The sequence below is a fragment of the Ochotona princeps genome, chromosome 10 (assembly GCF_030435755.1).
Source record: "Ochotona princeps isolate mOchPri1 chromosome 10, mOchPri1.hap1, whole genome shotgun sequence".
NCBI lineage: Eukaryota > Metazoa > Chordata > Mammalia > Lagomorpha > Ochotonidae > Ochotona > Ochotona princeps.
Window position 1 is genome coordinate 29,672,808 of NC_080841.1, and position 22,973 is coordinate 29,695,780.

The 22,973-nt window shown below is 45.6% G+C and overlaps 1 protein-coding gene across 2 annotated transcripts in view; it reads left to right on the forward strand.

Moving 5' to 3' along the window:
- Positions 1 to 22,973, forward strand: part of MIA3 (MIA SH3 domain ER export factor 3) — a 50,351-nt gene that overhangs the window by 8,862 nt on the left and 18,516 nt on the right. The window contains exons 4-7 of one of the 2 annotated variants that reach the window (XM_058669202.1): positions 1,978 to 4,825; positions 7,007 to 7,177; positions 10,673 to 10,824; positions 20,327 to 20,458. In XM_058669202.1, the coding sequence (XP_058525185.1) occupies positions 1,978 to 4,825; positions 7,007 to 7,177; positions 10,673 to 10,824; positions 20,327 to 20,458 (3,303 nt within the window). Of the gene's footprint in view, positions 1 to 1,977; positions 4,826 to 7,006; positions 7,178 to 10,672; positions 10,825 to 19,117; positions 19,365 to 20,326; positions 20,459 to 22,973 lie in introns of those variants that run through there. The other variant, XM_012930339.2, reaches the window with a different exon arrangement.

Sequence of the window (22,973 nt, forward strand, 5' to 3'; positions counted from 1 at the left end):
CAGTGTGGATCAACCGGAAGAGCTATTGCTCTTCTTACAATTCCCTGATGGCCTCAGGAGCCATGAAACTACCCCATTGCCTGTTGAGCTTTGCTCCTGAAGAGACTTCTGGGACATTAGGGTAAGGTAGCCATTCAGGGGAGCAGAGACCTCACCTATTTGGGAATCTGCCTTCTTATTATCCCTCCCATTGCATGCTTCCCTCCATGTTTAGAAAACAGCACAAAAATGCATGTGGTGGGGACTGGCATTGTGGCATAACAGGTGAAGCTGCTGCCTACAATGCCAACACTCCGTTTGAGCCTTGGTTCAAGTCCCAGCCACTGCATTTTGAATCCAGCTGCCTGCTAGTCTTCCTAGGAAAGCAGCAGAAGATCCTTGCTTCTGCCCCTGTAGCCATGTGGGAGACCTTTGTGAAGCTCCTGGCTCCAGGCCATTGTAGCCATTTGGGAAATGAACCAGCAGATTCAAAATATCTGTCTCTCCTTCTTCCTCTCTCTTTGTAACTCTGCCTTTCAAAAGTAAAAGTAATCTTTAAAAGCAAATGCATGTGGTAGAAAGAGAAAGCTGTGCGTTCCTCTGGCAATGGACAGGTCTTTGCAGAATATTGGCAAAGTTTAGTTAGGAGAAGAAAATTGCCCTTGTTGGATTTTTAACTTTTTGCCCAGTTTATGGCTCCTTCTATGCCAGTTTGCTTACTAGTAGGGCGAAGGGAGAATCTAGATTTATAAGTAGTCCCAGGAGAAGAGCTGAAGGAATGCCTGGAGCCCTGATTTACAGTAACGTGTATATCCTGCTGCACCTTGTGGTAGGTTGCTATTGTGGCAGTAAAACAGCAGGGAGCACCCTTGAGGGTATTTTCTGTCCCTTTTGCATTTTTGCTTTCTTTGTACTTGCATTTCAGTAAGGTAGTTCTTCTTTTCCTAAGTTTGGAAAGGCAGTTTTACAGAGAGAAGGAGAAACAGAAAGATCTTTCATCCACTGGTTCATTCCACAAATAGCTGTAATGACTAGAGCTGAGCCAATCCAAAACCAGGAGCAAGGAGCTTTTTCTGGGTCTTCTATGTGGGTGCAGGGTCCCAAGGCTTTTGGCCACCTTCTACTGCTTTCTCAAGTTCCAGGCAGGGAGCTGGATGGGAAATGGAGTAGCCAGGTCATGAACTGGTGGCCCTATGGGATACTGGTGCTTGCAGGGGGAGGATCAGCTAGGCCCACTATGGTAGTTCTTAAGCTGGTGTCCAATCCAAGGAAAACATGAGCTAGAAATCCCTGCAGCCATACCTAGAGGATGACAAGGTGACCGCCTGTTGTCCATCTGGGTGAACAAAACAACATAGTGTGCATCACACCTTGGGAGAGCATCCGGATGCTGCTCGACTTCTAGACAGATTGCTGTGCTGTAGAGCTCCAGAATGTCAGGCATAGATTTTGGGATTTAGTGGAGAGGGGCAAGAAATAATACCTCATTTTTTTCTGGTAGTGCTCATAACAAATTAAGAGATTCAGGTATGGGGAAGATGGAAGCCAAATATGTCACCTGGTATTTACAGATAGATTCCTTTGGAGTTAGTGAAATGAGCAGAAGCAACAGGTCTGAAAACACTACAGTCTAGAGCAACCCAGACTCAGCCAGGCCCAGACAGTGCTACCCAACTGCAGGCCCTCTGACAGCATACAGGGGCAAAGTATTTGCATTCCCTCCAGCAAATTTCAAACAGAAGCTAGGGGCCCAGCTTGCTAGCCACAGGAATCATTCCTGTCCTGATGAAGAGAGTGAAAGGAAGCTGGTGAATGTTACTCAGGAGGGCGGGCCCCCCCCCCCCCCCCCCCCCGGCCTTCCCACCCCAGGTGGGCCCGTGAATGGCCCAGAAGTGCCCTCTGGAGCCAGTCATGAATTTGAGAGCATCTCTGTCACTAACCTAAGTTTGGAGTTTGCCTTTGTGACATGTGATTCTTGTTCTTTTCTTTCCCTTACAGGAGACAGATTTTGTCTGTTTTGATGGGGGACAAGATGATTTTGATAATTATAACATAGAAGAACTTTTAGGATTTTTAGACTTGTATGATTCTGCAACTGGAGATTCAGAACAAAGTGGGAAACATATGTCTCCCTCTGGGGAAAAAGTTCCCACAGTATCCAAGGAAAGTGGCCTTGAACCTGAACCAGTAGAAGCCAATGCAGAAACAAATGAAAGCATGAGCTCTGAAAACACTAAGGATCTCGAAGCTTCATTTGTGGCTCAGAAGAACCCCGTTCCTTCAAATAGTGAGGCGCATGCTACTCAAGAGGACCTGTCTCCATTTGAACCTTTTGAAGAAATACTGCAAGATCCGTTAAAAGGGCCAGAAAGTGAGAACAACAAAACCAGCAACGGTTCTCAGGCTTCCAGTGGACAGGAGAAAATGGACGCATACAAACTCTTAAAGAAAGAGATGAGTCTGGACTTGAAAACCAAGTTTGGCTCCACTGCTGATGCGCTGGTATCTGATGATGAGACAACAAGGCTTGTCACCTCCCTGGAGGATGGTTTTGACGAGGAGCTGGATGCAGAGTACTACACCATCGAGAAGGAAGAAGAGGATGACAGTGAAGACTTGGACACGCTTCCATTGCTAACCTTCACGAGTGGAGAAGATGACAGCACTCCTGCGATGCCTGGAGTTGAGAAACACTCAACAGAGAAAGAGCAGCCTGCAAGCACAGAGCACGAGGTTGAGCTGACTCTGCCCCCTGACTTCAGAAATGACGATACGGATATCCTGACGGACTGGGGCGATACTCTCTTCTCTATTGTCACAGGGGGCAAAGAAAGACCAGGTCTGAGGGATCTAGAGGGTTCTAATTCAGAGGAAGAAAGGAAAGAAGATGATGACATGTTAGGCCCAGAGAGCAAGCAGGAGAAACCACCACCACCAACAGATCCTGTTGCCCTTGACGTTGTAGGAGACAGTCCTTTGAGTGCACAAGTACCCAACAGCAGTCCTGGAAAGGACTCAGAAAATGATCCTGATCTTCACCTGGAAGGGATAGGGAAACAAGTTCAGGAATCCCAGAAGGCCCTGGAGCAAGAGATGGCCGATTCAGAAAACAAAGAGCAGGATGGGTTGGCTGTGTACAGGCCTGCTCAAGTCAGCGAGCCCAGCTCTTTGCCAGACCCTGAGAAGGGTAAAGACACATTAAAATCAACCTCTGAGGACAAAGAAGATGGCCTAAATGAAGCAGCTGTTCATATCTCAAAAGATACGCCCCACGAAGTGAGACCTGTGAAAGAGATTCTGACAGGTGGTGCCGACAATGAATCTGCACACGGTGCTCAGGGGGGTCAAAGGAGCGAGGAAATGAGCAAGGAGGAATCCTTAGTGGTGGCTCCGCTCCTGGGCGATGCTCAGCACAGTGTATCTGTAGGCGATCCGGAGGAGGGAGAGGCTTCCATGAATCCGCCGGAGCCTCACTCACTGTCAGTGGAACATCCACAGGCGGAATTTAAAGACCCAGACGCCAAGATACAGGATCAAGCCAAGTCCTCCAGTTCTCCAGGTGGAGTGCCATTTCCAGAGAAATGGGGAGAAGAGGTTCCCGTTCTGGGAACAAATGTCTCTTGGCAACAAGACGGCAATGGTGCTGCTGCTGTTATTATGCAGGAGAAAGGGAAGATGAAACTGGCTGGGGATGAGGGCCAAGAGGACGCCACGCACACAGAGTTGCCTCATCACAAGACAGTGTGGGGCACCCAGGAAGTGGGAAAGACAGACCCAGCTGCTGGTGCACAAGTACCAGGCTTCCAGATGGAAAAGGCAGGTGCTGAAGAGGATGACCACCTATTCGAAGAGCTCCTGGAAGATGAAAATGCTCTAAGTGCAAGACAGGCTAAGGAAGAAGGTCTTGCGCCTCAGGACAGGAGATTCGATGTCAGTCTGCCGGTGCCTGAAGTGGTAGTTTTAGGAACAGCCAAGCCTGATCCCCAAGCTCAAGCAAACAAGCAAGAAACTCAGATGATTCCGGAGGCTGAAAGCAAGAGTGAACCTGCAGCCGAAGGAGTAGGTGGGCTGGGTGAGGAACCCAGCAGGATGGGACTGGCAAAGGAAGAAAGGCCGCAGGTTGCTGAGAAAGCTCAGAGCTCCTCTGAAGTCAATGACCTTCCTGATCACCAAACTCAGCCTCCAGAGTCAGGCCAAGTGTTCCAGCAAAAAGACGCTGCTTTCTTGAAGCAAGACCACCCCCAGGAGCAGCCGAAGAGCACAGAGCTCTCACAGAAACTCGGCAGGGAAACAGGCTCCGAAGAGGATGCTGAGGACGGGGAGAAATCCGCGGATGAGGAAAACCAGGGCTCTGCCTCTGAGGCGCTTGAAGATGACCTGCTCCCCGGGAGTCCCCAGATGCCTGCAGAGCCCGGGCTAGGGCCAGGTGGCCGCACTGAGGACCTGCCTATAATAAGCAGCTTCTTTAAAGACGAGCAGTCTTTGCAGCGCTTCCAGAAGTACTTTGATGTCCGGGAGCTGGAAGTCATGCTCCATGAAATGGCATTGAAGCTGAAGTCGGTCCAGCAGGAGAGCCTGCCCTATAATGTGGAAAAAGTCCTCGATAAAGTCTTCCGTGTCTCAGAGTCGCACATTCTGAGCGAAGCTGAGAAAATGCTTGATGCTCGAGTGGCCAAAAATAGAGACCTGGGAGTGAAGGAAAATAACATATTTGAAGAGGCTGCAGTGCTGGATGATATTCAAGACCTGATCTATTTTGTCAGGTACAAGCACTCCGCAGTGGAGGAGTCGGCCCCGCTGATAACAGCCCCACCTCCCGAGGAAACCTGGGGAGGACCCACAGAAGGTAAGGGGCCTGCCTCTGGTTTGGGAGAGTCAGACTGGGGCCCCAGGCTGGGCTGGTGGTGGGTGCTGTTTCTCTACAGTGCACATTTCTAGTTTGTAAAGTTCTGTTTACAGTTTCCAAGTACCTAAAGGAGAGAGTCCGTTCATGGAGGTCCCTATGGCCCTTCCTGCCCTCTCTCTTTTGAGTTAGAACATACAAAAGGGTTTATGCCTCCTTTAGGATGGTTGATACAAGTTAATGTTTTCAACAGAAAGCTATAAAAAGCTAAATGGGTAGGGGTGCAGTGCCTGCAGTTCCTGCATCCCATATGTGCACTTGTTTGAGAACTGGCTGTTCCATTTCTGATCCAGCTCCTTGCTAATGTGCTTGGGAAAGTACCAGAGGATGGCTCACATCCTTAGTCCCTGCACCCACATGGGAGACTTGGAGAAGCTCCTAGCTCCTGGCTTTGATTGACCCAGCTCTAGTCATTGTGGCCATTTAGGAGAATATACCAAAGGATGGAATATCTGTTAGTCTCTCTCTGTCTCTCCTTGTATCTCTGTGACTCTGCCTTTCAAACAAAAATAATTAAATCTTAAAACCCAACAAGAAAAGCTGATGTACAAAGTAGGCCTATTAGCAGTGCCCAGATTTCATAGGCCCTTACGCAAGGGCTTTGCAGAGCTTGGTTTGGATTGACTGATAATGCCTTTGCCTTTTATCCTGTGTGTGGCAAGTTCTTCGCTGCCTCTCGGGAGTCCAAGGGTCTTCCCTTCAGGTTCTCCACCAGCAGAAGCAGGAGGAACCTTCTAACTCAGCATTTGACCCACACAGGTGTTTGCCAAATCCACCCCCAAGGCAATACTGTGACATAGCTTTTTGGCTTCCTACTTCTATTGTGTTATTGTCTGAACCCTTATTTTTAAGACTGGGGTACTTGAACTGAGGCTAGATGGTACATTATGGGGACACATAGAGCCCCTGGAGAATATGTGCCCGTAAAGTATTTGCTTTTTGGTTTTTTTCTTTCTTTTTTTTTTTTTTTTTTTTAAACTAAGGTTGATTTGTTTATGTGAAAGAGTTATAGAAAGAGAGGGAGCCTAACAACGGACCAGAAATGGTCTCCCCAAGAGACTGTTCAACCCATATGGACAATAAATAGCTGGACTTTATACTTGGTATTTGTTTGCAAGGAAAGACTCTTGATTGAATTTGAACTGTAATACTGCATCAAGGTGGAGGAAGCCACGGGGGGAGGGCCGTGGGGGGGGATTCCCAGAGCCTATGAAACTGTAACATAATGCAAGATAATTAATAAAAAAAAATAAATAAATAAAAAAAAAGAGAGGAAGCATCAGAGTGAGGTAGAGGTCTGACGTCTGCTGGTGTACTGCTCAGATGGCCATGATGCTAGGGCTGGACCAGGCCTGGCCAGAGCAAGGAACCTAGAACTGCATCCAGGGCTCCCACCTGGTAGCAGGGGCCCTGGGCCATCCTCTGCTGCTCTCCCAGGCACACTAGCAGGAAGCTGGACTGGAAGTGGAGCAGTCAGGACTTAAACTGGCATCCACAAGGGGCGTAGACATCACAGGTATTGCCTTACAGTGCTGTACCACAGCTCTGAGCACTGGCCCTCTGATTTTGTTTTGTTTTGTTTTGTTTTTTAGGACTGGGGAGAAGGATGCATTGCATTTAATTAATGTAGATCTAGTTTGAGTAAAAACCCTACATTCTGAAGAATGATCAGGATAAAACATGAGTCTCCAAAGAAATCGATCTTTGCTGCGGGTCCTATTGGACTTTGGCTGGAGCCTCTTCCTTTGTACCAGTTCTGTGTGACAGGCGTGTATGTGTATGAAACAGCTCATGCTATTTCTGTGTGAGACAGATGTTTCACACGTATGCTCTTGATAGCAGTTCTTGTCTGTACATTTATCTCTGTGTTGGTTTGCCTAGGGAAGTTGTGGTAATCCTTACCCTAAATATTTTCATTTGTGAACTACTTTGGATTAAAGGCCATGTAGGTTAGTTATCCTTAAAAAGGCACAAAGGAATTGAAAGTCTTGCTTCCTCAACTGTTCTCCCAAATGCCTGAGCGTGGAGGGCAGCATTGTGATGGGGGTGGAGGGTGGGCCTGTGGGATCAGCTGAATGGGCGGTGTCCCCAAGCAGGACTAACTCAGTACCTTCTCTCTTGTAGAGATACAACCACCTCCTGAGGCTGACTTCCCACAGGAGAGTGTGGGAGACCTTACTGTGCAGCTTCCTGAAGAGCCCAGCGGCTTGGATCAACCCGTGCCTGGGGACACAAGTATCTCAGAAAAGCCAGAGCTGGAGGAGGCACTGAGTCCTGAGGAAGACTCAGGTCCAGGTAAATTTTGCTAATTTCCACTGTAAAGAAGAGGCATGTTCTCAAGAACTGTCAAGGGAGTTGTTGGCACAAGTAAGGAGTGCCGGGACTGGGGCGGGCATGCAGCTGCATACAATGGAAAAACTGTAGAACGTTTTAGGAGAGAAGCAGGCTATAAGATAATCAAAAGCAGGAAAGAGACAAGAGGCTACCACTGAGCTAACAAACCAGTGTTTGTCTGTCTCTAACTGTGTAGGTAATTTTAATCTAGAAGATTATTCTTGGGGCAAATACTTGACCCATCAGTTAAGATGCGTGCGGTGCCTATCGGAGTACCTGGTTCCTACGCCTGGTGCAGACGCCTGACTCCAGCTTCCTGTTAATCCACACCCTGAGAGATACAGAGGCAGCCGGAGGCAGATCTTCGTCTGCTGATTTTTATTTTTCCAGCAGCCTGTGATAGCCATTCTATGATATTACAAGCTAAAGCCAGAAGCCTGGAAATCAGTGCAGGTTTCCCATGTGGTTGGCTGAAACCTAAGAACCTGAGACATGTGCTGCACCCCAGGGTGCACGTGAGCAGTTAGCTGGATGGAAAACCAAGTAGGTAGGATTCGAAGCAAGCATTCTAATATGGACTGTGGGTGTTCAGAACAGTGACTTAACTGCTGTGCCAGCTGTCAACTTCCAGTATATTATTATTTTAAAAAATTATTTGAAAAACAGAGTTACATGGAGAGAGAAGGAAAGACAGAGAGAGCTTCCATCCGCCCATTCCAGATGCCTGCAGCCGGGCCGGGGGAAGGCTGGAGGCTGGAGCTAACCAGAGCAATAGCACCAGAAGCTCTCAGCAGGCCTCACAGGAAGGTGTGACCCCTGTAGGCTAGCGTTTGAGAACTGTCGCTCAAAAACTCCCAAATTCTGTTTTGCTTCCATTTCATCACCTTCTCTCCATTCCCCAAATAGAATACAAAGTCGCTCAGTTCTGTTGTTGTTGTTTTGATTCATTTATTTTTATTGGAAAGGAAGATTTACAGAGAGAAGGAAATATATAGAGAAAAATCGTCCCTGTTTTTGTTCACTCCCCAAGTGGCCACAGCAGCTGGAGCTGAGCCTGTCTGTCTGAAGGCTTGAGCCAGGAGCTTCTTCTGGGGTCTCGCATGGGTGCAGGATATCAAGGCCTTGGGCTGTCCTCGACTGTTTTCCGAAGGCCACAAGCAGAGAGCTGGAACCTGCACCCATTTGGGATCCTGGTGCATACAAGGCAAGGATTTAGTCATTAGGCTCTCGTGCCAGGCCCAGTTCCTTCATGCTCTCTGGACATGGTAAAGAAAAATGCATTGAGGAGATATTTCTATCCAAAGCATATCCTCTATGCTTGTCAAAAGCAATAGAGAACTTGGAGTATGGAATAGTCCAGTTTGACAGCTCATGGTCTACATCCAGTGGGAGACAACAAAACCATTTTTTAAAAAGTACAAAAGAAAAGCAGAGCCCCATCATGTACTCAGCTGCTGTCTCATTTTTGGGTAGCTTCCTTTCATTCTACCAGTACACCAGAAGCAGCTGATGGTGTTGTTTGGTCTGTTCGGCATGGTGATGTGATGACATCCTTACTGTGTTTTGTGTTTTGAGAGGGTCTTGTCTGTAAGTATAACTGTCTCAGCACTGGGCTAACTCCGTCTCCTGCCACCAACACACACACACACACACACACTCAACACACACACTCACACAGTTCCAATATACACACGGGGTAGGAGGGGTCAGCACACAGAGGAATTTAGCTAATTTGAGGAGGAATGACATGACATTGCATTCTTATGTAACTCTTTACTTTTTATTTATTTATTTAAGATCTATTTAGTTTTACTGTAAAGGCAAATTTACAGAGAGAAGGAGAGACAAAAAGATCTTTCCTCTTTTGGTTCACTCTCTAAGTGGCCGCAATGGCTGGAGCTGAACTGATCTGAAGCCAGGAGCCAGGAGCCAGGAGCCAGGAGCTTCTTCTGGGTCTCCCATGTGGGTGCAGGGTCCCAAGGCTTTGGGTCAGCCTTGACTGCTTTCCCAGGCCACAAGCAGGGAGCTGGATGGGAAGTGGAGCAACTGGGACACAAAACGGCATCCGTGTGGGATCCTGGCACGTGTAAGGTGAGGATTTATACTGGGCCCATAATTATTTGCTTCTAATCATCCCCCTCTTTTTCGGAACCCAAAAAGATTTGTTTGCTAAAGATGAATCATATGCCATTAAGATTTGTTACTGTTTTTGCTCAAAATTCAAGGAACTTATGCTCACGGGATCGAGAACAAGCTCTTCGTTCCATTCCTTTAGTTCTCTCACAAGATGACACTCATGCCTCTTACAGAGAAGTCTCTGCAAATGGCCCCGCATGCTTCTCACATGCTGAGGTCCTGGCCTGGTGGGGAAAACCTCACCAGTGGTTGAAGTCATGGGTCAGTACCAAGTGGCACCTCATTAGACAGAACAAAACCAACTTCTCACTGATTGTGTGTTGGACTTTTGCGTTTATAAAACGTGCTCCAGTCACACATAACTTCTTGAATTCCCTTCCCTTCCACCCCCTTCTGTGGCAATCCTCTGAGGAGTAGCTGGACTTGTACCTTGTCCGCAGAGTCACCATGCCGGTTCCCTACCCTGTGAGCGTTCTACTTGCTGGCCCCGGGCATTTGCTACATTCCCTTTTGTGCAGCTCTCCTTCATCCATTCAGAAGGCAGTCACTGAGCACTTGCCAGGAATCCGATGCTGGGCCAAACACCTGCAATCTGCAAGCAAGACACACTCTTTTTTTTTTTTTTTAAAAAGATTTTATTATTATTGGAAAGCCGGATATACAGAGAGGAGGAGAGACAGAGAGGAAAATCTTCCGTCCAATGATTCACTCCCCAAGTGAGCTGCAACGGGCCGGTGCGTGCCGATCTGATGCCGGGAACCAGGAACCTCTTCCAGGTCTCCCACGCGGGTGCAGGGTCCCAAAGCATTGGGCCATCCTCAACTGCTTTCCCAGGCCACAAGCAGGGAGCTGGATGGGAAGTGGAGCTGCTGGGATTAGAACCGGTGCCCATATGGGATCCCGGGACGTTCAAGGTGAAGACTTTTAGCCGCTAGGCCACCCTGCCGGGCCCAAGACACACTGTTTATACGTGACTTCATCAACACCAAATCAAATGATTGGTAGATGTAGCTGTTTCTCTTTGGAAAGAGTGCAACATTCTGTATTTCTCAATGACCACGAGCAAGTTTGGTTCCCGCAGCAGTTGCATGGGCAGGGAGTAATGGAGGGGACCGGTGGGGTGAAGAACTGGAGATGTGTTCACTCTCTTATCAGTGGGCGTGGTGATTCCCATTGGGATTTGGAAGTTTCTTCTTGGTGTCTTTGTCTTTAGGAGAATCACATATTCTAGGTCCTGTGACTGGGCCTTAGTGGTCACTGAATGTTAAACTGAGAATTCTCATTCTGAAGCATAAAGTAAAATATCCCTTCTCCCCTCAGTCTTAGGGCTGATTGCAACGGAAGGCACTCCTGTGAATGCTGTGGATGTGCAAAAGCAGCCAGAGACCAAGGGGGAGGAGTCAGCAAGTGCTACGCCTTTGGAAAATGCAGTTCTTTTAACATATTCATTCTTGCTTTATGTAAGCAACACGGTAAGTTTAACACATAATTTCTTCAGCCAACATATTGATGATTGACAGTTTTTAAGTTGATTTTGAGCACGGGGTAAAATGTCTATCTGATAATGACACCTGATTCCTTTAAAGCTGGCCTCCTAAATGAGCCACAGGTGTGTGACTTTCCTGTTGTCTTAGTTTAGCCCACCAACAGGCTTTGCAGTAGCAGGGCTGGGCCATCCGTGCACCTGTAAAGCATGGTTCCTGCCCCTCCAAGCCCTTCAGGCTGGCCGAGAGGTAAAGACAGCTCCTTGAAATGACATGTGATGTGGGCAGAGAGCAAGGTGTTTAGCTGGTGGTAGAATGCTAGATTGCATGCAATGGTTTGTTGTGTTTAATGGATGGCAGTTCAAGATTAACTGCCAAACATTTTAAGCGGAGATGAAGTTCAAATGGGAGTCTGATGAGTAGTTTCCTGTGGAGTGGACAGGCTAGGGGAGGAAGAAGGGGGAAGCGTGAGACATGGAGTCATGAAGAAAGGGGTGCAGGGAAGGCGTGAGTAGCTGGTGGTGTTAAAATGTGGAGCTAGAGCAAGTCTGTTGGACGGAGGCTGGGGCAGTTCCCGGGAAACCACGACGAATGGTGTGCGACTGACGGAGGTGGGAAATCCCTGCAAGGTGTGAAGCAGGAGGGGGACAAATAAAAAATATTTCTTAGAATTACTTTAAATAGAGTATTTATTTAAACTGATCTCTTTCTAAAGATTGTCATCATCCAAATCCTTCTGTTGGTCTAAGCTTTTTAGGAGGTAGCTCCCCCTAGTGGTATTTCTTGACAGTGATGATTTGTCTTAAGAAAATTGAGGGCTACAGTAAGCAAGCTTTTCCAAGCTGCAGGCCAAATTGCCCTTGGGGCTACTGAGAAATGATCCTCCTCAACAAGAGTGGTTTCCTCTAGGTTTTGTTCTTTCAAGAGGATTTTTCTGTTGTTGTTGTTTTGTAAAGTATATTGATTTTGTGCCAAGGTGACTGGTTTCAAATTCCAAAGTCATTTTTTAGAAGTCTGGGGCAAATGACTAACCTTTGACACTTTGAACTTCAGCTTTATCATCTGAACAAAGTAGATAATGCCCAATCAAGCTGATATGTGGATTAAATGAATTGATGATCTAAAATGTCTGGTGCAGTGCCTGGCATTTTGTAGGATTTCATCCCTCACCAAATGCTCAGACGGATGATCAGAAGGCAGATTTCAGACACTGAATGTCCTGCTGAATTCTTTGGAAAGGCCATGAGAATGAGAGTGACAAAAGAAAGCCAGGTCGGTTTTCTACACGATAGTGGTTTGTGATGGTGACAGCCACTTGGGTAAAGATGTGTGTGATCCATGCAGTTAGAATAGTGATACGCCCAGGGATCAAGGTAGCTTCCACATTCAGAATTTAGTCATCACCACTTGAGATATTTAACAGCCTCCAGCTTCAGGAGCAATCCTGTCTTTGCTGTATTTCCAGATGGTGATAGAGCCGTCTTGGCCTGGGCTGGCAGGCATGGTTGTGGTGTAGGGTGTGGTCTACAGTTAGGGTGAAAGGGAAAGGTATAGACTTAAGAGTAGGGTAGCGAGGCAGAAAGTTATTAAGCACTCTGTTGAAAGGGATTGTCCAAAAAAAATTTTTTTTAAGGGTTTAGTTATTTATTTCAAAGGCAAAGAGAAAGAAAAAAGAGAGAGTGAGAGCCACTTCACTTCTCAAATGGCTACAATGGCCAGAATCCAAAGCCATTAGTTCCCAGGAGCCAAGGGCTTCTTCCAGGCTCTTCTGTGTGGTGCATGGGCCCAAACGCTTGAGGCCATCCTCTGCCATCTTGTCAGGTGCACCAGCAGGGAAATGGATTGGAAATAGAGCAGCTGGGACTTGAACTTGTGCCTATTTGGGATGCCAGCACTGCAGGTAGCAGCTTAACTTGGCATACCACAGCGCTGGTTCCCTCAAGAAAGCATTTTAATGGCTCAATACATACATTATGTTATGCCTGATATAAAAAATTCTAAGAAGTATAAAGTGAAATTCTAATGTTTGAAAAGCTTCATGAAAGGGCTTGTCAAATATGTGTGAAAATTGGGAATATGGAAATATGTATGAACCAGTCTAAGTGAAATATCAAGTGCTATGGATATTGGTGTGGCTGACTGGGAGTAACAGGGTGTTAACTGAACCAGAAAAACTGTATCAGATGTCAGACTCACAGATCAATAAGTGATCAATAGTTAGTGGAATCTGACAGCAGAGACCTTAGAGGACTGCTTGTCAAATTTCTTACTCATTGCGGTCATCTCTTCTGCTACAGCCCTGATCATTGCATGTCAACATTTCCTACAGTGAAAGCACCTATCTTACAAGGCTATATGTTCCTCTACTTTTGTATCACTTAAAAAGAAAATTATTCGAAAAGCAGAGTGGCAGAGAGGGAAAGACAAAGAAAGAGATCTTCCCACTGGTTCACTTCTTAAGTGGCTACACTAGCCTGGGCTGGGCCAGGGTGACACCAGGGACCCAGAACTCCATCTGGATCTCCCATATGGGTTGCAGGGACCCAACCACAAGGGCCATCTTGTGCTGCTTACCCAGGTGCCATAGGAGGGAGCTGGATCAAGAAGCAAAGCAGCCAAGACTTGACCCATGGCTCTGATGTGGAGGCTTAGCATGCTGTGCCACAACATTGATCCCTGCACTCTTTTTTTTAAAAGATTTATTTTATTTATTTTTATTGGAAAGTCAGATATACAGAGAGGAAGATCTTTCATCCGATGATTCACTCCCTCAAGTGATCATGACGGCTGAAATTGAGCCAATCTGAGGCCAAGAGCCTCTTCCAGGGTGGCAGCCTCTCCCACGTGGGTGCAGGGTCCCAAGGCTTTGGCCCATCCTCGACTGCCCTCCTAGATCACAAGCAGGGAGCCAGAAGGGAAGCAGGACAGCAAGGACATAAACTGGTACCCATATGGGATCCCAATGTGTGCAAGGCAAGGACTCTAGCTACTAGGGTACCGCTCCAGGCCCAATTCCTTTACTCTTACATTGCACCCAGATGTCCTTCCTTATTTTCCCATTGTGGAATTTCAGATTCATGGCAATACAAAGGGACTCATATATAGGAGTGAAACTGTCTCCTTGAATGGTAGGCTTGTATTTTCTCTTACAAGAAGCTGCCAAGGGCCTGGCACAATGGCTCAGTGGCTAAATCCTCGCCTTGCAAGCACTGGGATCCCATCTGGGTGCCAGTTCATGTCCCAGCTGCTCCACTTCCCACCCAGCTCTCTGCTTGTTGCTTGGGAAACAGTAGAGAATGGCCCATAGTCTCGATGCCTTGCACCTGCATAGGAGTCCTGGAGGAAATGCCTGGCTCCTGGCTTCAGATCAGCTCAACTCTGGCAATTGTGGCCACTTGGGGAGTGAACCAGCAGGTGGATGATCTTTCTCTCTGTCTCCTAATCTCTGTAAATCTGCCTTTTCAATTAAAAAAAATATATATATATGTATATGTATTTTAAAAAGGAACCTGCCAAACAGTTCCCCATAGCGGCTGCCCCGTTTCCTACTCCACCAGCGGTGTGTGAAGCTTCCTTGCTGGCTCTTGGCGGTACATTTCAGCAGGCCTTGTGGGCACGCATGCATGTCTCTGTGGAGCCGACTTCCTGCTGATAGGAGGCCAAGCACCCTGTCACGTGCCGGCTGGTGCTCCTGTACAGCCATTCACTCCGGGGAGCGCCAATGCTTGGGCCTCCCAGTCCTCTCGACAAGCTGACAGGTGCTCTCTCCCCTCATCTTCTTGTTCTTTGTCTAGCCTTGAGGAATGTTTACTCAACACAGTACTGCTTGGACCCACAGTCCAGCCCCAAACTGGATGTGGATACCCCCAAGTAGCATCCCAGCTGCTAAGCCACATGTCTGCCCTGAGAGATTTAGACCCCAACTGAAACTTAGAAATGAAAACTACAGAGTTCCAGAGAAAATAGGCACAAAAGATGAGATTCTTGACAAATTCAGCATTGCAGATGAAGAGAAAGGTGAATGTGGAGACGGCTGAGGGACACCTTTCAGCGACTGGAGTCGCTCTAGAAGAAAAGAGAAGTGTTCTAGAAGAAACAATGCCCTCCCCGTTGCCCGAGTGTGGGAAAAGTAGACACTCAGAGATCTGGGAGGCCCACTGAAACCCCGAGCAGCGTAGAGAAAATACCAAGATATATCAAGGTCAAGTTACTCTGAGCCAGTGAACAAGAGCAGTCGGAGGAGAGAATGAAGGTGACAGCAGATCTCTTGTCAGGAGTACGGTATGAGAGAATAGAGTAATATCTTCCCTGTACCTTAAGAGCAATATTGTTGGCCTACCTTCACATATGCAGCGAGATACCATTCAACAATGAAGGTGAAGACTTTTTCTCACATACAAGAGATGAAACAATTCACCACCACATTTGTACCATGAGAAATGTTAGAGGAAGTCTTTTAGGGATAAGAAAGATGATAACATTGTGGGAATCCTGCAGCTGCCCATAGGTATGAAGAACACTGGGAGTGGCAACCCTGTGGGTAAATATTTCAGGCTGTTTGCTTGTTACATGTGTTACAAAGGCAACTGGCTATTTAAAGATCAATATTACCAATGTAACATGGAGTTTAGAAAAACACCTGAAAGTAAGTTGTAAAAATAATAGAAAGATCAAAAAGATGAGGAATGGTAGTCACTGTTTTAAAATTCTTATTCAAGACATGAAGGCATGTAGTGTCATTTGAAGGTAGAGTGGAATAAACATGTATTTTACAGACCCTCCAGCAACCACTAACATAGCAAAACCATATAGCTAATAAGCCAGCAAAGAAGATAACCTAGAATTATTTACAAGACTCCAGAGCAAAGTATATGACTAGGGATGAAGGGAATTTATTTCCTAATGACAAAGAAGTCAGTTAATTAAGAGAATAGTAGCATCCTAAGTACCTGTGCTCCTAAGATAGTATGAAGCAGGGGCCGGGGCCATGGCGTAGTAGGCTAAGTCTCCAGTTGTAGCTGTGGTATTCCATATGGATGCTAGTTGGTGAGCTGGTTGCTCCATTTTCCATCCAGATCCCTGCTTATGGCTTGGGAACAGCAGAAGATGGCCCAAGTCCTAGGGTGCCAGTACCCATGTGGGAGGCCTGAAGGGAAGCTCCTGGTTCCTGACTTCAGATCAGCTCAGTTCTGGCCATCGTGGCCATTTGGGGAGTGAACCACCAGATGGAAGATATTTTCTCTGTTTTCCCTCTCTGTAAATTTACCTTTCCAGTAAGAATAAATAAATGTTAAAAAAAAGAGAGAGAGAAACTAGTTAGAAAGGACAAATTAGTTTTCAAATAAGCAGAAGAAAAGAAGTAATAAAGATCTTTGAGAAGGTAAATTAGTGAAATGGAAACAAAAGAAAAATGGAGAAAACAAAACCCAAAACTGGTTCTTCAAGATTAATATACTTTATATGTTCTCAGTAAACACAGAAAAAGTATTTAGGTTAAGAAATCATTGACTAGTGATCTAAAAGCCAAAAAGCTAGCAAAAAAAGGGTTAAAATTTTTAAGATTTATGTTTTATTCATTTGAAAGGCAGAGTCATAGTAAGAGAGAAGGAGGCAAAGATGGAATAAAGATCCTCTAGCCACTGGGTCACTTCCCAAATGGCTACAACTAGCTGGACTGTGCCCGGCTGAAACCAGGAACCAGGAACTTCCTCTGGTTCTGCCATGTGGGTGTTGGGGCCCAAGGACTGCTTGCCCAGGTGAATTGCAGGGAGCAGATTCAGAAACGAAGCGGCTTGGACTTGAACTGTTGCCCATATGGGACCCTGGGATTGCTGGCAGTGGCTTTACTAGCTGTACCATAATGTCAGCCCCAAGGATGAAAAACTTAAATCAGTCTCTATGGAAGACTTACAGCCAGCATCATACTTAATACTGAATGACTGAATGATTTTTCCCCAAGACCAGAAACACAGAAGTCTACTGTCACCAGATAAAAATTTACATCTAAAAACAACCATGTTTTGGAGCCAGCATTGTGGCACGATGGGCCAAGCCAGTGCCTGCAGCACCAGCTTTCTAAGTGTCAGTGCTAGTCCTACCTGCTCCAAGGAAGTTTTACTTAGCAATAAAAACATAAACTTCTATACATAGTTTCACATATACATGCAGCTGGGTAGATGAATCTCAATTTTTGTTGAATGAGAGAAGCCAGAGAAAACAGAATTGATGATGTTTTCTTCCACATATATAAAACTTCGGAAAACACAAACCGTCATGATCCCAGTTCCACCTGGGCATGAGGCACCGAGAGGAGTGACAAGAGACATTGGGGTTACCAAGGCGGTTGAGGAGACTTTGAGAGTTTAAATGGTCATTATCTGAGTTATGATGATGGCTTCACAAGTCAATGGATCATTTAAGTGCATGTAATTTATTGCATAATTTTACCTTGACACTCTGAAAAATTCATTTTTCTCTTTGACTTGCTTAGATAAAAGTAGCATTCCAAACATACTTCTTCTGTCTCTTGGTTCAAATGTATTTTAGAAACCATACCCTACCCGATCCTATTTATATAGCCAGGGAAATATAGCCTAGCTGTATGTAAAATTATTTTACCTCTTACATACAGCTTTGTGATATACTTTGGCTCATTCAGCAGTTCTTTGATGGATATTTTGGTTGCTTGCAATCTTCTTGTTACCGTAAATAAGGCTATACATAAGGCTGAAATGACAATTTTGTGCATGCATCCTTTTGTTTTAGGATCTTTTTTTTATTTGCAAGGCAGAGTGGCAGGCAGACAGAGATCCTCATGTGCCCATCTCGCCAACATTTTTCTTTTGCTGCATTGCCATTGTTTTTGAGCTGTATCTTGAGAAGTGCTGTTGTTGAGTCAGCAGGTGAATTGGCAGATCATTCTGGGAGAGGCTGCGCAATTCTCATTCATGTAAAGTTGTGTCATTTTGTGTGATGATAGCCATGTTGGAAGAGAGGCTGTCTGCCTCACCTCTCTCCAACGGCCTGTTGTCAGCTGTTTGGATCTTGCCAACCTGAGTGAGAAATGATACCTGGTGTAGAATCTATTTGTATTTCTTTCCTGATGAGCGAGGCAGATGTTTCTGTATTCCTTATGTTTACAAGCCATTTGCATTTCTCTGCCCAAGATCAAGTCATTTCTTCAGCCCATTTTCCTTTAGGTTTGCTGGCCATCTTCGTGTGTTTGTAAAGCTCTTTGTATTTCAGGAATATTGTATCTTTTGTCTGTAACATGTTACATGTATCATTCCCTCAGGTTGTCAATGGCAAATTGTGTTTATTGCAGGAGGTTATAGGGAGCAGGGTAAATTATTTTAAGTCATAAAAACATACATTTTTCGTACATAGAAAAAGCCCATTTTTTCCTAGTACTTGTCTTTATTTTTTGCATTCAGGCTTCTGATCTTTGTAAACAATGAGAACCCCCCCACCCTTTTCTTGAACCATTTTCCATATGGCCGTGCTAAATATTTCAATGCCATTGATGAAAAAGTCGACTTCTCTTCCGCTGATTTTTATTCTCTTACGCCAGGTGTGCAACGCAGCTGCCTCCTGGCTTTTCTGCTCGGTCTCATGGTCTGCCTTTTGGGATTCATGGTCTACTTTTTTGGACTTCCACAGGGTCCAGCCAGGCTCTTGTTTCAGGGTTTTCCTTGTTCTTTTGAACTTGGCTCTATGGAACTGGAAGACACGTCTTTAAAGATCTACAAATGCCGCTTTTCTCACCCCAACGATAATTTTCCTCCCAAACATTTATAATACAAGTCAGTAACCTTACAAGCCTCATTACACCACTTAGGTATAGTGGTGATGATGGCCTGACTGCTTAGGACAGGACAGGAGAGGGAGAAGTGAGCCCAAGGAGGGTGTGGGCAGAAGGCAGGTCTCCGTCCTGAACCCGCGGCGGGCGGGGCTACAGGCCCTTCGGAGCCAGGAGGCATCGCTTCCGGGGCCTGGGCATGTGTGGCCATTGCATGGTGTGCCAGCGCAATCACCCGCTGGGGGTCTCTGCGCCCACCGCGTCTCTCCCTTGCAGCTTCCCCTGGCGTCTTCACTCCGCAGAGGGGCCCCTGGCTTCGCCGAGACTTGGGTTCTGTAGGTTTCCTTCGCCCTTCTCCCCCCGCCCCACCGGGAAGTTGGTTTCTTCCACTCTGGCTCCGCCCCCGCGGACCCGCTTCCGTGTCATCACGCCGACTGCCCCCTGGGGAGCAGTGTCGGGTGACGTGTGCCACCGGAGGTGTCCGGAGGGCAGTGCTAGTGCCGGGTGAAGGCCCAGTTCATTCCCGGTGACCGCCCCCCTGAGCCGGGGCCTTTCCCAAGGCGGAGGCGTTGAGAGGGGGCTGTCCGGTGCCTGTCGGCAGGGAAGCGTCGCCGCCAGCATGGACTCGGTGCCCGCCACGGTGCCTTCTGTCACGGCTTCCCAGGGGGACCCGGAACTCCTGGGACCACTGTCGGTGCTCTACGCAGCCCTGTTTGCCAAGCTCCTGGAGGTGACGGCCCCGTGCCCAGGGCGGGACTCCCGGTTCTGGCCGGCGGGTGGACGAGTTGCGAGTGGAGTGGGTGGGTGCCTTGGCTGGTGGGGCCGAGGCGTGCGTCCGGCCCAAGGCCGGGCAGGACGTGGCTGTGCTGTGCTTTGGGTCCACTGAAGAAACCTTTATCACCAGTTCATTTTATGGTGGAGCACTTAAAGCGATAGATCCTGCTGCTGCCTTCTGGTGTGCTGTTGTGGTCAAAATACACAGGGCATGGCGGCCCTGCCGGTCTTTGCCCTGTGGGCATCGCTGGGGAACAGGCCGGTGTGCTTAGAGTAGTGAAAGCAGTGTGTGGCAGGCAGGTGTTTAACTCCCGTCTTTGAGAAAGTGGTTAGAATCAAGGCATGGAGCTTTAGAGACAACAATTAAATTCCAAAGTTTAGCTAGACCAGTCACCTCCAACTGTCTGAATCTACTCAGCATTTCTTGTTGTTTTTCAAACCAGAAGAGTGGAAGTTATGGTTAAAGATCTTACATGGAGTAACACATTGTTGGTGTTATTGTCATGGTTAGAGATCTTACAAGGAGTAACACATTGTTGGTGTTTTTATCGCCATACTGGTTCTATATGCAGCCTTGAAAATCGATTATTTCTATAGTATGTTTAAGTCACTCCCTTAGGTGGTTTTGGTTTTTGTTTTTGTGGGATATATTAGTGTGATGTGGCAGGCCCCGTGCACTGCAGCATGAAAGGACTCGAGGGTACTCAGTTAAAAAGAATTTAGACTCAAGGGACTCCAAAACACCAGGCAAGACCAAGCAGAAGCAGGAGGCTGCTTGTACTAGCTCTTTCTGGAGGCTGGTGGCGGGGAGGAGGCTGGTCATCTGATGTTGGTTTAGAATTTCTAGGACGGCTCCTTGGAATACTGCGCTGCAGATTTCCTCACAGTTTCTCATCCTTTGTAATGCACCTGTTTCAGCTAGTTGCCACGCTGCCCGATGGTGTCCAGCCAGGACCTGATTTTCATGGACTGCCCTGGAAACCTGTTCTTCTCACTGCCTTCCTGGGAATTGCTTCCTTTGCTGTTTTCTTCTGGAGAACCATCCTCGTGGTGAGTAAACTAAACTAAACTTTGATGCGTGAGTCTAACCTTTTTTTTTTTTTTTCTCAGTTCCTAAAAGCTGAGTGCGTATAAATTTAGGCTGATCTTGTAAACTATACTAATTTGGTGTAATGTTTATGTTGGTAAAGATGAAAGCAAATGAGATGCATATGATCTCGGTGGAAAAACTTCAATTTATAAATCCTTTTATGAAACTGTTATAAGAAGTAGGAGTGTGTGTGTGTGTTCTACAAATAGAACTGGTAATTCATAAAGCCATCCTCAAAAATAGTTTAATAATGTGTATCAGAAGCCTTAAAATGTTCATATCCTTTTTACATCCTGTAACGTCATGTCTAAAAATCTGCTCTAAGGAAATGACCAATCCTGCGTTCAAGATCTTATACCAGAGTTCGGTGCAGCAGTATTTATTAGAGTGAAAACACAGCCTAAATAACCCTTAGGAGGGAAATGTAAATGACTGCACATCTGTATAACAGGCTGTTTGATGGCCTTGTTTATTTTGAAGACATTGGGGTACAGCAGATTCTCAATAGTAAGTGGGTGAAAGTAGACTCCAAGATGTCAAACTGCAGACAAGCTTTGTTTTATACACACACACACACTCTGAGAAAGTACTTAAAGGAAATCCAACAAAATGATAGAAATTCTTGTAACTTTTTGCTTGTATAGGAAAATTTCTGGAAAATTGAAGAAATAGATATTTTAGTGCAAAATATATATATATTTTTTCATAATATATATAAATATATATTATAAATATATAAATATATATTATATATAAGTATAATATAATACATATTTTCTGTGAACATTTTAAAGAAATCATACATGCATGGGTTTCAAAATTTTCGCCCCAAAATAAGCTTATCTTTTAATTCCATTTTCCATGAACTTTTTGAACTATGTAAGGAAGTCTGTATGTCATTCTGTTTCATAGTTACTTAACATAATTGGTAAACATTATTCAGTGTAAAGGAGCTTTGCAGATAAAAAGCCTTCAGTTGAATTTTAACAATTGGAGTTGCCAAAAGCACTGAATACCAATCTTTCTAAAGCTAAGGGTTTTTTTTTTTATAATTTTATAAATTATACCAAATGTAATTGTGTTTATCTTGTACAGCTGGGTCTATAATTGCTTGAAAAGAAATATTCTCTTGACAAGTTCCTGCTTGTTCTCCTTTGGGACTTCTCTAACCTCCTATAGCTGTTCCCCATGAAAAGGAAGGGACAGGAAAGGTGCAAACACCGTTCCCCTCTCCCTGGTCCCACAGCGACGGCCGGGCCTCTGGGCTTTCCTATGCTTTGTGTCCTGACACTGCTTCCCAGCCTCAGCATCTGACTTGGGCCCTTGGTCTTTAGTCTTAGCGTTTTCTCACTTTCCCCTGCGTGTTGATGGGAAGAAAGGGAGCAAAGGAAACTTTCGCTCTAATTAGCAAGGCTACGACATTAGATAAATAGTAATTTGTTGCTGTGTTGCAGTTTTCTGAATGCATTTTCCTCTAACATTATTGTAAATGGTATGTAGATACTATGATATTATTGAGATGCCACAGAGTCTTCTGCCATGGTCTGAATATTTCTTCATATCTTGGCTTACAGAGAAATTTAGTTATGCTTATATTTGTCATAATTAATTAATTTAGTAATGCTTATAATTTATAATTACTGATTTGGTTCTATTATCATGTAATTCATTGCTATCTTTGGGGAATGCCACATTTTTTTCCCTTGAAGGAGGGTATCGGCTGATATTCCTCTTTTTTTGGTAAGATATATGTGTATTTGAAAGAGAGTAAGTCAATCTCCCATGCATTGGTTTACTCTCTGAATGGCCCCAACAGCTGGGGCTGGGCCAGGCCAAAGCCAGGAGCCAGGAGCTTCTTCTGAGTCTCCCACTTGGTGTAAGTGCCCAAGCAGTTGGGCCATCCTCACTTCTCTTCCAGGCACATTAGCAGGGAGCGGAATTGGAAGTGGAGTAAACTGGGACTCCAACTAGTACCCAGCCAAGCTCTGCGGGTGTAGCTTAATTCACCACACCACAGTACCGGCCCAATACTTCTCTTGTTGGTTTTTTTCTCAAGCAATCTAACTTTTGAAACCTTTCAGATTTATAATCACTGATTTTAGTGATCTGAGAAAGTCAGATGATTTAGCTTATTGGATATTTCCAGATTGAGTAAGTAGCCAACTTGTAGTATGATTTCAACAATTTTTTTTCTTCTGGAGAATTAAAGAGGCATATCTTGGATAAAAATTGTATCTTTAATTTTGTTTCTGTATAGAGTCTTTTTGAAAATCATTGTTTCTAGACCTCTTTCTGGCTATTTGGGGGTTGTCAGATAAACCCTTTGGGTAAATAAAGCATTACTGTATTATTGTGAAAAAAATTAGCCACTTTAATAAAGTTAGGTGCTTACTTCTTAAGACTGGTGCTCATTTAATAGATTATTAAACATCTTTGGCTGAAAGTAACATACTTTAGTGCTTTTATTGATCGAAA